This window comes from Anticarsia gemmatalis, chromosome 24 (genome assembly GCF_050436995.1).
Source record: "Anticarsia gemmatalis isolate Benzon Research Colony breed Stoneville strain chromosome 24, ilAntGemm2 primary, whole genome shotgun sequence".
Lineage (NCBI taxonomy): Eukaryota > Metazoa > Arthropoda > Insecta > Lepidoptera > Erebidae > Anticarsia > Anticarsia gemmatalis.
Genome location: NC_134768.1, coordinates 5,601,656 through 5,617,151, shown reverse-complemented (window position 1 = coordinate 5,617,151; position 15,496 = coordinate 5,601,656). Strand labels below are relative to the sequence as shown.

Genomic DNA, 15,496 nt, shown 5'->3' with positions numbered 1-15,496 from the left:
CATTTTTTCAACAGTTTTAGAATAGAGCCAAAGTAAAATATGCAAAATTACAAATTAAAATTAAATAAAGCTTTTATCAGACCTTGATCTAGTATGTTTCGAGCCACATCATGTATTTTCAATATCAGAACACTTTTGGTAAGTAAATATAATAATGTGATAAATATCAATAGATGATAGGAGCGGCCTTTGGTGGGACGCCACTGGCGGCCAGTCCTGGAGCTACTACCATGGCTGCCGTAAAACTTAGCGGTGCAAATACCCAAGCTTATTGGAAGTAGACTTGAATATTTTCTGACTAAGAAGACTTGTAAGACATTTTGTGTTAGAGGCGCTAGGTCTATGTCCAAAGTGACCACTTACTTGAAAGACGTATTTGTGCACTAGGAAAACTTACGTCAACTACACTATTCTAGTACCGTCACCGCCAAATCGACTATCGTATAGCGTGTATGACGAAGTTCCCGCCGGTCAAGACGCTCAAGACTGATGACCCACGTCCCCGTGAACCTTGCCCCTTTACGCCGCCGCCGCCGAAACCACCGCCCGACGACACGTGGTTCTGGGCTGCTATGACCGTACTCTTTCTGTCTGGTGTCGGTATAGTGGCTGCAAAGTAAGTTGAAATACTGTAGTAGTACTTATTTTTATTTTTTTTAGACGGCACCCGCTCTAAGAACTGCTCTTGAGTCGGGCACTTTTATAAAGATACAAACAACGGACGCAAAGTACAACCAGACTCGAAACTATTTACCCAAATATTTGTGGATCGCACAAAAAAAATATTAAGTACGTGTAGGAATCGAACCCATGACTTCTCGATGTACTGGTAGCGGCGTGATGGCATCTTAACCACTACGCCATGGAGGCGTCAAATTATAGTTTATTTTTAAGTCGGTGATGCCTGGTTGAGAACACGGGCTGCTGTTAATAAAACAAGGATATATAAACAGATATTGTAAGGTATCTCAATCATAAGTAAATACGGTAAATCCAAAATAAACATGTGCGATTTATCCCCGGTTTCTGAGGTAGATTTAGCGGTAGTTTATCTATTAAATAGCGTTTAAACTCATATAAAAACCGCTATTGAATAGATAAACTACCGTTAAAAGTACTTAGAAACCGGGGATTAGAGCCATAATATTTTATTTTATCTGTATGCCGGTAGATGGCGATACTTGCCTAGATTATGTTGAGCGCAGATTTTATCCTACACCATCGTACATTTTTCATGACAGAGCTACACCGGAGATCCGCGATTGGTTGACACTCTACGCTCCATGGCTGGACGACTTCATAGCAATATTGTATCAAGAGAATCTGTCGTATGCCGAATACGCTGAGAAGTGTATAGACGATCTTAAGAAGTATATCGAAGATTATAGCGATGATAAGAAACCGAAGCAGTGCTCGCTCGATGGGAAACCAGTCGAAGGTTTTATTTTCAATATTTTTTTTAAACAAGCTATACTTTTAGAGAATATATTATCAAGAACAGTTTCGGGGTTCAGTTCTTTGACAGTTTTTATTTGCACTTTTGGAATGACCAATTCACTCCTCATGACATTTTATCAGTACTTACGTATACTTAGGTACCTAGTACCCACTTAGTGTTTCGAACATTCTAACCTTCTAACTAATTTCGTCCTGAAATGTAATTTTTTTAGGCTTTAACTTGCATATTTGATGCATTGAACTCAACCCTAATTATTATTGTAACTTTTCAATCGATTAACAAGCTTATACCTTTAATTTGCTTTATCTCGATCTTAATATTTTGTAGTGATATTCCAACTGTATTTGAATGTTATTTTTTAATACTTATTCTACAATTTGCATTGTATCAGAACCACCAGTATGTCCTAAACAAGAGAAACCAGAAGACGAAGAAGAAGATGAGGAAGGTTAGAAAATACTATAAATTTATAATTATTTATTAAAATGGTCTATTAAGCATACGCTTCCCATGCAAGAGGACGAGGGTTTGAGGTCCCCCAATCCGCATGTAGCCAGCGTGGTGTAAGTACTCAAGGTCTTAACCTGCCATCATTCCGGGAAACAATTCTTGCCCAGCAGTAGCATAGTGGTGATAAATTATAAATTACATCATATTTCTACCACTTTACTTATACCATTTTGGTATTTAAGAAAGATAGAGTAAAATTTCAGAAGAAACGCCGGAGAAATGCGAGTGTCCGAAGCCTCCGATACTTACACAAGGCATCTGTGAGGTCGAGAGGTGCCTCAAAGAACTCGGCGAGACTGCTGTTAACAACTACGACACCGCTAAGGAAGCGTGCGCTTATTATAATGGGGTAATTTTTCACGTTTACTTAGTATATTTACTTTATTCTTGGGTATCTTAAAACAGAGTGAAGGTGATAAAACATACATAAATTGGTTTTCACCACCTTAGTTCAGGTTTACTTGTAGAAAATAAGGTGCTGAAAAAACGTTATTGTCTGACTCAATTTCCTTCCTTGGTTTCGGGTGCGAATTTATCGTTAAGGTACGTCGTGCAAGCTCAAGAGTTTGAGGATGCAGTCTCGCAATTATGTATACAAGTACCTACTTATAAAAGGCGCAGTTTAAAACTTAACTACACATTACGAATTAAACTTTTCAGGTAGTACAAGAAACTATGAAAAACTTCACTGCAGAGGGACTCAAGAAGCTGCATGAAGTGAAGCAGGAGAGACTTGATCTCGTGAAGGAGCATATTAAAAACGCTGAGGATGCTGTGAAAAGATTTGGTAAACTTTGACTATCTTTCATCTTAACAATAATTACGATTTCACAAATTTTGTAGAAGTACCTAGTTAAGAGCTTGACCAGGTATTTTTCAAACGTTTTCCGTCACTCAAACTATTACTTACATCCGTAAGAAATATGAGGTGCCTTACCCTTTTTTTTTACTTTGTATTAGAAATAACTGCTTGCTGTAACGCTAATGGAAACGACTCTTGACTGGATTGATCATCAGTGGAATATTTCCCTTTTCTCATTAGGTTGGTTAGTGTGGAAAATTTTAAGCTTGACTTCTGTATCTTCTGCAAAAGAGAAAACTCGCTTCTGCAGTAAGATAGCAGCATGTTAAATTTCCCTTTTATTCTATCATAAATTTTCCCAACAGAGGAACTGAACCGTTATTTGGACTGCGGAGTGCAAGCCCCTAAGGACGCGATTGCTAAGACCAAGTTGCTGCATAAGGATCTCCGTCAACTGTACACGGGCTCTCGTATGCAGTTCCAATGGCAGAACGACAAGTCACTTGTTATGGATACCCAGTGGGAGATGGTATGGATTCTGATTATCTTTAGAGTAATGTAGTCTTTTTCCATATTCGGCTACAGCAGCGGCCAGTTTGAGGTACTGAAATCAGCTATTTTTCGAAGACTGTTATGCCAACCATCATAGTATTGTCAAGCAAAGATATTGTTTTTCAACGTCACACCCCACTCCGCCGCAATTTCGTTGCTCCTATGTAGGTAATAGAGGACGAGTCTGTATTTGCCTGCCTTGTACAAGGTAGGTTGCTATACTCCATAATACCTACTACTAATGAGAACATTCTCAAAGAAATTTTAAAAAGAATCGAGACTCGTAATTAGACGTGATGTCCATTTTGATGCGTGCTTGTCCGGTCAAATAGCAAATTTACTATTTAGCGAAGTTAGCAATCAAAAGACTTGCCCCTAGATGAAATTATGATCACGTTGTTTTATTTATCAGGTTGAAATGATAATAGACAAATATACATCTGAGAATGAATGCCTCTACCCTGGGCTGAAATACTTGTCGAAGAAACCGCACATAGGAGGCGATCCTGACATCTTGTTATACCATACTTATAGATATGTGAGTATTTTTTGCTATTACTAATCATTCTACTTATTATAGGAAGTCCTTTGCGTCCGTCTACTCATGATATACTCAAAAATAACTTCACTTATTTTAGGCAGCTGTAATTTTAGACAGCGATCTAGGTAGGTTTTAGTTTATCTATAAAAGTTTTGTAACACGTACTGTAATCACTGCAAAATAAATGTCTACATAATTACGTGCATTCATACATAAATCAAGCCTTTTTACCGTATGGGTAGGCACGAGGCAGAGACCAAAGAACTTGCTACTTCCAAAGATCTTTACAAACTTCCTTGCCTCATTAACATTTTTACATCTTACCATAGAGGATTGCCGGTTACGACTTACGAGTACTACACACCTGACCTTTTAGTCGAATGTCTGTATACCTATATAGTAAATACTGTTAAATAGTTCTATTTTTTCAGATTAATCAACTAAATCAGGAGTTGAAGGATGCCACTGAAGGAATGTCCGAGCGTGTCAATCGCGCTTATGATAGTAAGTAAAAGTTAAACATTTATTCATTCTTCACACTCCTTTGCTTTCTCCTCAGTATAAGTCATGGCGTTTTAGGAGTCAATACTAAATTACCATAGTTTGTCTATATTACAGTGTTGCCACAGTGTAAAGAAAAGAAGAAAGCGAGGGAATACGCTCTACAATCTGCCCTCTCTAAAAAGAGAGCCGAAATGGATAAAGAGTTTAAACAAAGGGTATGTTTAAGAATTTATTTATCTGTGTTAGGTGTGGTCTAAGTAGTACCTATCCATAATTAAATACTACGCTTGTTAATCTTATACCTCCGAGACACCGTATTTTTTTTTTCTTTTATCACAACCGGACCATTACAAACGTGCGAACTACGTCATATAATTTGGCTGCTCTCTCCCGCTCATACAAATGTGATTATGACGGAGTTCGAACGTTTGTAATTACCCGAGTATAGATAGTCGCGCAACGTAAGTCTTAATCACTAATCTTATTTATTTTTGAAAATGTTTCCTATTTTAATATTTTTATCCATATTGTTTATCAGTACGACAAGCAAAGGGCGGACAATGATAAGCTCTTGAAAGAATTGATTTTGAAACAAAAGCAGAGACACGAAGAGTTGATGAAAACAAGACTGGAACAGAAGGAGAAAGAGGTAAGAGTTACTTATACCTATTTAATAGGTAAGTAAATACTGCTTAGACATTCTCCCCGCGTAATCTGCTTAGGTACCTATATAAAATTTGCTACCGAAGTTGGCATATACTAGAGATCTTTACATACGAACATGAGTGACATACATAAATTCTTAAATAAATAACGGGTAAATATATTTATTGCACGTTTGGCGCAGTGATTAACGTGGTAACCTCGCCTGTAGTTGGTTCGAATACCACTCAGGATAATTATTTGTTTTGTGAACGAGTATTTGTTGTGAGCCTCAATTTAGGCTATGCTTAGTTTTGTATCAGACAACCGCATGTAACGTTTATTTATTTTAGATACCATGGAATGTTATATTTATTTTGTTATATTCTAGACAAAGGTCAAGTTAGCGAAGTTGGTGGCGGACCGAGTGGCGGCCGAGAAGCGTGTGTTTGCGGCACAACTTGCTGACATGGCTGTCAAACTAGCTGCAGTCGAGGATAAACTTAACGGTACTAATGTTCATATCAACTTTCTCTTAACATCTTTCAAGTGAATGCTAGAAAGGGTGCTTAGATACTACAACGTTTTGTTCATACCTTTTTGGCATTACATGTTCATACATTTTGGGCATTGCATGGGGCAGCCTGTAATGCCAAATAAAGTCTTATTTTAACAAATACCTAATGTCTTGCTAAAATGTACATTTTGCTTCTTGGTATTGTTTCCTTACCGAGCCCGAAATTACTTGACGATAGATAACAGTGCCCATCAAAATTAATCACTGAATGAGAACATAACTTGTATGAATTCCCTGTGATATCTTTGTTCAGCACGATTGAAAGCCGAGCGTGACACGCGCAGATCTCAAGAACTTTGGACGGCGGGCGCGTCTCTTCTCGCAGCCACTAAGAAAGGAGGCCGCAACATTAATATCAATAGAGAACTCAATGCCATCGAGAAAGCTTCAGGTAAAGCCTTTGCCAGAACAACCAAGATATAATTATCGTTTTCCCTAGTAGCCGTCTAGGTTGCACGCTTATTTTGATGGGTCTATGATGTCTTTAAGATTTAACGCGTTCATACGATTCTTGTAAGTCAGTTTACACCACAGGAATTTGCGTATCCTCCGTTCGTGCACATCTCCTCTAGATTTTCGATAGTAAAGTCTTGTCTCGGACGTTACAGGCATACATTTAGGTACAATTTAACGACCGTAGCAGTTCTACGACGTAGACAAACTGTAGCGTCGTAGCAACAACGTTGTAAATTCTTTGCTTCGTTATTAGGGATAGTTAAACTGAACATATGATATTTTTCAGACGGCACGGATAAACTAGTATTGACTGTGCTGAAGTCTATACCCCCGGCAGTTCGTGAGAACGGACTCATGCCTGAGAGCGTGCTCAAAGATAGATACAAATTAGTAAGTACAAAAATAAATAAAAAATCACGTGTATCAGTAATCATTAATAATGTTGATCATAACCAATGACAGTCTTTAGACAGTCCTTAAATTATATATTGTAACTGTGTTGTGGATATATACGTGTAATATTAGCTAAGTAGATATACATATACTTAGCTAATAAGCCGCTTAACACATTAAAATTTCAAACGTAAAATAAATAATCTTGCCATCACTTTACAAACAACACGCTTTGTTGCCACACGTGTTGTTAAGCGAGCATGCTATTCTATATCAAACAACTTTTAAGACTGACTGTATAAATAGACAACAAGTAATAATATCTGTGAAGTTGTACACGTGTTCAGATGGAGAGTACCGCATTGCGAGTGGCCCTGGTAGAAGAAGACGGAGGTCCTATGCCAGTCTATATTCTATCTTGGTTGCAGGCTGCATTACTCTTTATGAAGGTAATATTTGTGCCAAAGGACTATTGAATATTACAGGACTTATTTGGAAAATTTCAATGTAGGGAGGTACTGAGGGCCTACTATAGTTCGTCAAATATTTCAGAAAAATACTTATTAAAAAATTAAATTATTGTTTAGGATCTTTTCCTATTCTATTTTGACAAGGGGTAGGCAGTAACGGATAAACATGCCCTATATTCCTGTAAAATAAATGAAATTTCAACGAATATTCGTATTCGTTGATTATGCTAGAATGTTTCTATCGTAGAGTTTTACCAAGGTACATGATTGTTTGGAATTGCCATGCCAAATGGAGCTGTTAAAAGGTTACTTAATTAAATATGATTTCATAAAGGTATAAGCTGCTTCTAAATATAAGCCAAAGAGATAACAGAACAGGCGGATTACTAAACAACATCTCTATTAAATCTCGTAGATACTCGTATCAAACCTACAATCTAACGTGAAAATAGTTCTAGAACGTAGGTACTGAGAATATTGCAGGGAAGATTGAAACATAAAAGAGACAGCCGTCAGAAACTTATATTTAAGTAATATCGATCAACATGCGACGAACGAGGCTAAGTTATTTTTGCCAAGATCGATGGAAGTGTGGCCGCTTTGCATGTAGTGTCTGAATGTGTTTATACTTTGGAACATACATTTAAACTTGATTTTATATGTATATGGCCTTATATTTTTCGGTCAGCGAACAATTAGAGAGTTACGCAACTAAACGTAAGTTTGCCCTAATTTCCCGAAAGTTTTATTGAAAGTAAAAGAGAACTGCCTCTTTACCGAGGATAAAAATTCCTTATCTATAGTTAATATAAAATCTTAATAGTATATTTTATGTTTAGATATCTGGAATCCCACAAGCAGAGTATGATAAAATTCCGGAAGAGCCGTCTCCAGATTTAGACACTTTCGATTTACTACAAAGAGCAAGGTATAATTATTCTTATTTTCAATATTCTTTTAACGCATCTTTAAATTTTATCTATCTTTCACAAATATTTTCTGTATGTCCAAAATAAAAAACCTTGCCGTAGCAAAAAGGCAACCGTACGCGATGAAATCAGTTGGATTCCTTGGCCTTCCAGGGATCTTTCTTTACGAAAACGGAACGACTAAGCTCTACGGTAGCTTTATAGTAAAAATTGTATTCTGACAGATTTTGGGTAGAACGTGGTAATTTAGCGGCGGCGCTGCGTTACGTGAACTCGCTGAAGGGCGCCTCGAGGCTGGCTGCGCATCAGTGGTACGAGGCTGCGCGGACTCACCTCGAAGTGCGCCAGGCTGCTGAGGCCGTACTGGCACACGCTGCTGCGATGGGATTACAATACATATAGTGTAAGAGAATCATCTACTTCTTAGTCTAGCGACTACCCGTACAACCCGTTCAGCACCGTATACTTATTCAGTCACCGCGATGCTTATGCTGATAATGGCCGCCGATATTACGTTCGGGCTCTAAATAGATGTATGTAACTATTGTTACGTGTATGTAACTATGTATTGATTGAAAATTATTTACAGAATACAATACCCCAAATTTTCCCTACATTTGTTAATTGCAAAGGTACCCATTTGTAACATTTCAAACGTATCAATATTACCTACTTTATAACTAACGACAGTTTTGTTTCAGAACTAAATATTGAAATTGAAAAGTGAAACGTCTTCGAATTTAAACAAATGTAATTTTTGAAACCCTTGTATTTATTTTTCTTGTTTTTAATTATATTATGTGATTATACTTATATTATTGTTTTATTTTTACTGAAACATACTTACATACATGCACACATTAAATCACGTTTTGCCATTTACCTACTAGGTAGGTAGGTACCTAATCACAGTAGAGACCCATGTATAGAAAATATAAGAAGAATGAGTAAGAGAGAGTATTTTTTCGCGGTTTGTGATCTAACTACATTAAATAAGCAGAATAAAGCAAATTTTGCTTTATTCTGGGTAAAAAGTACCTATAAGTACTTGTGTGTAAGTCCAGGCTATTAATCAATATGTGTACTACACACGTAACAATCCCAGCAAAAATGTCAATACCTGCATTTTTACGAGACGAGACAAACGAATGCATGCTGCGAAAGAAGACCGGAAAAAACATTTAACGAATAATTTAGAGTTGCTACATCAAAGATTGTAATGACCATCAAGAATCAAACTATGCTTTACATTTTTTATTAAATTTGACAGACATTTGGTGTATTTGTTGGAATCCATATATTAAATTTTTCATGTTAGGTACCGTATTATCCTAATCGATTGGTAGAATAAAAAAATAAATATGACGATATATTTTTTTGTGTTCGATTTTTTATTATAAGAATTTATTCTCATTATTTGCGTTTACCCACAGGTAAGTGTTTGTTACGTTTATTATAAGTCGAAAAAACACATTATGCATTGGCACATGACATGTTATAATTCCTTAATGTTAAGTTAGCTGTTAACGGTGGTAACACTGATTCTCGACAGATAGCCATAAAAGAGGAATCTTGCAGTGCTCTGCTTTGATAAAGTAACATACCTTGCGGTGATAGTAGTTGCGCCGAGGTGACAGTGGTTTTAATACCTTGGGCTAAATAGGCATGACGATAGTATTTTGTTTGTTTATGAATTAATTTAAATTTAACAGACATCAAGATGGATTTAAGCCTACTAAAATGGTAAGTATCTAATTGATTCTGTGTTCTAACTTATTTACAGTAATATGTACCTACCTACCTTAGTAGGATGTTTGTGATCTAGGGGGTAGTGTATACGACTGCTGATCACAACATCTCGGGTTCGATACCTGATACAACTAAACTTGTTTACTCTTCAGGTGGTTGGCGGTTACAACATATTTCTTAATCCCGTACGTCACGGGACACGGTTGGAGAAATCCTATAATGCAACACGTCTGCTGGGTTGAAAGATGGCATTACCCAGGCGCGTACACTACCCTGCCGCCGATGAGGGTCAATGGTTCCGACACTGTTGAGGTTCCAGATCGTTCCCACACTCCAGATTTCCGTGTTGAAGAAGACAAGTTCATACAGTTCAATCCTAAGTTCTACGGTGAAGTAAATAGACCTTATCGTCTCTCGCCACATTATAAACAAACTATCCGATGGTATTGGAGAGTGAGTAATCAATCACTTTATAACTCACTCAAAGTGAATGTATATTAACCCGGGTACAATGATCAACCTTGCCGTAATAACCGTAGCAGTTAGCGCGAATGTATAGTAACCGCGTGTGGTGGGTCCGAATCCCACCAAGTACAACTATTTGAGTGATGAGCAGTATTCGTTTTGAACCTGGATGAAAATTAAGTTACATAAGTATGTGTTTAGAAGTATATAAGCAAGTCGTATAGGTACTATAGGACAAGATCTGATTAGTTTGGAATCAGATGACCGTGTGCGAGTTCTCCTAAGATACTTATTATTACATTGACCATCAGTACCAAGATTTATTTCTCAAGTGCTGAAAGATATGTGTACCTATTTTAGTCTGACCCATTTTACAGGAAAAAGCAGATATGCTAGGCTGTTACTGCTCAACTGCGTACCGAAGGCAGCACGTCCTTGGAGCCTGTGCGGTGATCTCCACCAGACATATTCTAACATCAGCCACGTCTACAGAAGTGGTGCTAAGAAACTTTCGCCAACAATTCTCACTTGAAGAGATATTAGGAGCGTATCATGACTACGATAATTATGATTTATATAACTCAACAGCTTATGTGACGCCTGCACGTATTCATTATCATCCTTTAGTAAGTATGCCGATTATTATTGACCGACTTTTTCACTATTGGCTTAAGGTCTCCTTCAGAGTAAGGGAGGGGTTAGGCTTGAGTCCACCGCGATGGCTGCATGTGTGTTGAGAACTTTGCATGCCCTCAATATAAAGATAAAGTGACAAAGACATCATGAGTATACAGGTCACGATGTTTTTCTTCACCGTTACTATGAGAAAAAAATTATTCCTAATACACACTTAACTTCCAAAACTCAATGTTCGAGCCTTTGACTACTTGCGAGGGAGGCGCATGCCGAAAACACTCGGCTATCGGTACTTTTTTACATAATAATACTTGACAATAAAATATTAATTTTCAGTATAAATTCGACTACCAAGCAAATGCATCCCATCCACTGCCTTGTATGTACGATTTGTCTCTATGGGCTATGACAATCCGATTTTCCGGATTTCGCGGTTCACTTTTGAGAACTGTGATATGTCAAAAAGCTGGATCTACATGGTAAGTTAAGTAAAGTAAAATCTTTTGAACTATTTTCGGTTTGTAAAAGTTATCAAAACGCCGCTACTACTGAGCCGGTCGTGGAATCAACTACGGCTCGAGTTCACCGAGACCGTAAACCTCACGACAATATCAGTTTATATTCAAGAAACCTATTTTTTTCTAACAACTGCGTAAAAATGGTCTCGACTCTGATCGGTATACATAATGTACATATATAGTATTAATCGTTGTGTATTATTTCCAGGAAAGTATTTACACATACGATACCACGTTCGTATGATGTCCATGTTATCGTTGGGTATATGTTCATAAAGGCTTACAATAGACGACCACTGCCTTATATCAAATATGGTGTAAAAGTACATGATTCATATTTATTCCCATGTCCTAAGGTAATTATTAATTCTCCTAATTTCTTAGTTATTAATAAATTTTGTTTAAACAATATGAGTACCTAATAAACCTTCATCCTACATTGTACCTCGTAAGAATTAAATAAGGTACAAGACCATAATACACTGTCCTTACAATGTACACGACTTCAAAAAAAAATGGGTGAAACTGTAGATAGAGGGACAATACTGCAGACTTTATATAGACACATTTGCATCTACTACTGTGTATTTATCCAGTTTAATACTAAATGGATGTTGTTCAGTGTTATAATCTTATATCATTTACAATTTTCAGACCGAATGGCACTGGTTTCACTGTGTCTACGGAAATTGGGCAAGATATGGTCTAGATTCTGGAGCACCGTTGCATTATATGGACAGAGACACCGACTATCGCAACGACGGTCTATCCGGAATGCTTGCTTTCTCAATGAAACTTCGCTCACGTCAGATAGTTCACTATTTCACTGTGATAGACACGTATCCTGTTCTAGATTTCTTGTACGATGCATTCCTGGGATTATTTAAACCTGAATATGTGGATCATAGATTCGAAGATACGAAATGGGCAGCCCCTGTTTTGTATGAAGAGTATAAGATACCTGAAATCTATAAACCTAATTTCAGATTTGCCTATTATGAACCTCCTACATATAAGCGTAAATAGAACTTGGAATCATATATCACTTTGAACTTCTTTTAAAGGAATGGAAAAAGTTTGTTATTAACTGTATTTAAAATGAAATGATATTACGTATTTGCGAATAAAATAAATTATTTATATTTGTAAATCAAAACTTTGGTCTTTGTTATTTATGTTCCCTTTTCAATACTAACAACAACAACAGTTAAATATAGTCCCATATATATAATTTTTATTAGACGCCAGCAATAACTAAAGGCCTATAGGCCTAGGTCCCTAAAGGTCTCGGATCGTAAGTGTCAATTAGTATGAATTTCTACGGCGCCGAAATACCGATTCAGAAGACGCAGTACCATAGAAATTGATACAAAGCAACAAATTCTTACGCGACGCGAACTTACAGCGGACGCGAACTTTTGCCTATGGCTACGCAATCATAAGGCTGGATCTACCCTTATTGTTACATGGGCCTAAGTGGCGGAAATAGTGCTCAAATTATTTGTACGAGGGGAGCCGCGCGAGTCATCTAGTAATAATAGTAGTCGCAATGAAACAAACATACATAAATCTAAAATTCTATATTACAATATAGTACACTTTCAATAGTTCAATATAATCCTGATTATTATAGAATTGAAGAAACAGCTAGGTTATTGCAAATTACGGCTAGGCTTTGTCAATACTAATTAGATTCTATGTGACTGCTAAGGACAAGATTACTATGAATGTGAATTTGATTAAGATTATTTAAAGATACATTTCCAAAGTGGGCTAAAGAGTGATTAAAAAATGCTAAATATTTTAGTGCAAACATAGGTACTGTATTGTGTACATATTATACATGATTTGTTTACATAAACAGTTTCCAGTTAATCACTGACAAACAATAACTAAGCATACCATTGATTGAATATTTAATTGAATTTTTCTACACTAATATTATTGTAGTTGCAATATTATAGACATTTACTATTAAGAGTTGCTTTTTATATCATGTTATATGAATATAATATAATAGGTACATATTTATATTAGAGAAGTTTGTCTAGACTATGGTTTGAACATGAACCATTTTAACTTGATTATAACATGTGAAACTAAAGCTGCATAAATTGAATTACATTGTAACATCTACTCACTAAACTTAACATTAAAATCTGAGTTCAAGTTATATCATAATATATAACTTTTGCATAAACACATTCTGAGAATGTTCCGAATACACCATAACACTTCCATTACCTAAATTCAGTCTTCAGTACAGATCACTCACAATCCCTTGCAACACCTGTCCTAGGAATCCGGTTGATGTCAGGATGGGTCATCATCGGAGTCAAGCTCAGACGAATCATCGGACGAATCACTACTATCAGAAGATGAATCGGAATCATCATCACTATCATCATCGTAATATAACTCGTTGGTTTTTTGTAAGCCTGGAAGTAAAGACATTGATGCCATTTGCACAGCCATTTCATTTTGCATCACTGCCATTTCCTCCTGTTTAACCATCTCTGCAGCTTGTTCTAATTCGTGCAGTTCTAACTCCAAATCGTCTTTGGATAGATCAATGTTAGCTATATTGTTGCACAGTTCATTTAACTCCTCCGATCTACATTTCTGTAGAAATATTAAATAGTCTTTGATGTACAGTTGGTTTAAAATGTACCGAGCATCATTACTTGCGTTGAACATTTGATGAATCTCAATCATACATTTGATAATAGATTTCTTGCCTTTTTGGAACAATTTCACTAAATCATTCTTTACTTTGGTACATAGATGAAAGTTTCTGAAGATTGGATGTATAAGAGCTCGTCTGTAGCATGCGATCAAGACTTGTCTTGTATCATTGAATGTGCAAAACCAGCTCAGAGTAGATGAGAGTTTGTTTATAGTCCAACTTGATTCAACAGTGCTTTCGTTAAGAGTGGTTCGCTTGTCATAGCAATACCCGTAAAGAATATCAACTAATCCATACAAGACCTGCTTGTATTCGGTTTTAGTGAGCAAGTAATGTTTGTTAGGGAGCTCTTTCAGCACCCCTACTTCAGCTTCAGTGAATTCAATTTCACTATCCACATTCTGACCATTTGGATAAACTGTTGCATTCAAATAAGGTTCTAATAACTCAGTATCATAAAGATCAGCTAAATAATGGTCAGAAGAAAATTTATCATTTTCGTGTTTAATTCTCATTGTGTGACGTTCTTCTATGGTGACATTCTCAGGCACTCTCAATTCAAATATCTGAGGAAACTCTGTTCCAATGTTACTAAATTCCGTCGTAATTTTATTTGCGAATCCGAATGTGTATTTGTTGCCAGTGTCATTGTCGTTCTCGGTATCTAACGTGATGCCATCTTCTTCGAGCATTTCGACGAGGTCGGGGTTCATGTCCGGTATGTCTCTCGGAGCCAAAAGGCTAGTAATCATGTCCAAATTCTCAAAGTGCTCTCCCGGGACTTCCTTATCGAAAGTTAAGTTAAAATCTCCGGAGTCGCAAATATAGGAACCTTTGGAGCTGTCATTATCGACGATTTTACCCGGAAGACGAAGCCGCAAAAAATAAGGGCTCGAAACAAAGAGGAAGTTCTCACCTTCCACATCGATCTCTGTGTCTCCGATGTTTGTGTACGGAGCGTGGACGTTTATATAAACGTGCCCATCATCTTGAGTCAATTTAAACCGTGGAGTCAACATTTTACGGCCACAGTGACATTAACACATATAGTTAACAAAGGTCATATAATTTTAAATGATAAAAATGCAACGCAGCGCGCAGTCGATCGAACCGATGCACAACACACGATATTTTACTCTTTGAATAGACACACCGACGAGGAGCACGGCATGAGCACACGCTTTTTTTTAACAACTGTTTTTTTTGGTTATTGTGATAGATAGAGAGGTGTAGGTCTATACCATCCAACTAAAATCGTTTTTAGTTTAAATATCGATTCTATTATATGTTACTGAACTGTTCCGGTGATACTTATTTCTACTTATGCAATGTTTTGTTTTGACTTTCTTGTATGTGAATGTTTTATTTACATATTTTTTACCATATATTATTGTTTCAAAGTCTGTCCATACGCTAAAGAAAAATAATTTTAGTCGATACAACAGGCGCTTCTAACTAGTTTAGTTTAAAATAAAACAAGATTTGACAGCTACGTTTTGTTTATGCAAAGTTAAAAATAATTTAAAATAAGTTCGTTTCGAACTTTGTTTATCTAACTACCATGTACTGAAATATCTTTCCATCGAGTCACTATTGGGGAGGAAAAT

The 15,496-nt window shown here is 36.6% G+C and overlaps 2 protein-coding genes across 2 annotated transcripts; one reads left to right on the top strand and one right to left on the bottom strand.

Moving 5' to 3' along the window:
- Positions 1-452: 452 nt before the first annotated feature.
- Positions 453-8,640, top strand: LOC142983394 (MICOS complex subunit Mic60-like). Its single transcript, XM_076130231.1, has 17 exons — positions 453-616; positions 1,242-1,438; positions 1,851-1,907; positions 2,173-2,318; positions 2,630-2,756; positions 3,137-3,300; positions 3,736-3,861; positions 4,296-4,368; positions 4,483-4,583; positions 4,907-5,017; positions 5,402-5,519; positions 5,841-5,978; positions 6,330-6,433; positions 6,784-6,885; positions 7,746-7,834; positions 8,060-8,238; positions 8,537-8,640. The coding sequence occupies exons 1-16, from the start codon at positions 453-455 to the stop codon at positions 8,235-8,237; spliced, it is 1,995 nt and encodes a 664-aa protein (XP_075986346.1). The 3' UTR covers position 8,238; positions 8,537-8,640.
- A 4,128-nt stretch (positions 8,641-12,768) lies between these two features.
- LOC142983642 (protein SHQ1 homolog) lies at positions 12,769-15,122 on the bottom strand. The gene has a single exon (XM_076130623.1). It carries the CDS (start codon positions 14,906-14,908, stop codon positions 13,517-13,519), a length of 1,392 nt encoding a protein of 463 aa, XP_075986738.1. The 5' UTR covers positions 14,909-15,122; the 3' UTR covers positions 12,769-13,516.
- Between the last annotated feature and the right edge of the window lie 374 nt (positions 15,123-15,496).

Excerpts from the sequence above, each read along its gene's own strand:
- LOC142983394 (XM_076130231.1), top strand. The coding sequence starts at position 453 with ATGACGAAGTTCCCGCCGGTCAAGACGCTCAAGACTGATGACCCACGT. Across the intron at positions 1,908-2,172 it reads CGAAGAAGAAGATGAGGAAG|AAGAAACGCCGGAGAAATGC; the intron begins GTTAGAAAATAC and ends GTAAAATTTCAG. Across the intron at positions 3,301-3,735 it reads TGGATACCCAGTGGGAGATG|GTTGAAATGATAATAGACAA; the intron begins GTATGGATTCTG and ends TTTATTTATCAG.
- LOC142983642 (XM_076130623.1), bottom strand. The coding sequence starts at position 14,908 with ATGTTGACTCCACGGTTTAAATTGACTCAAGATGATGGGCACGTTTAT.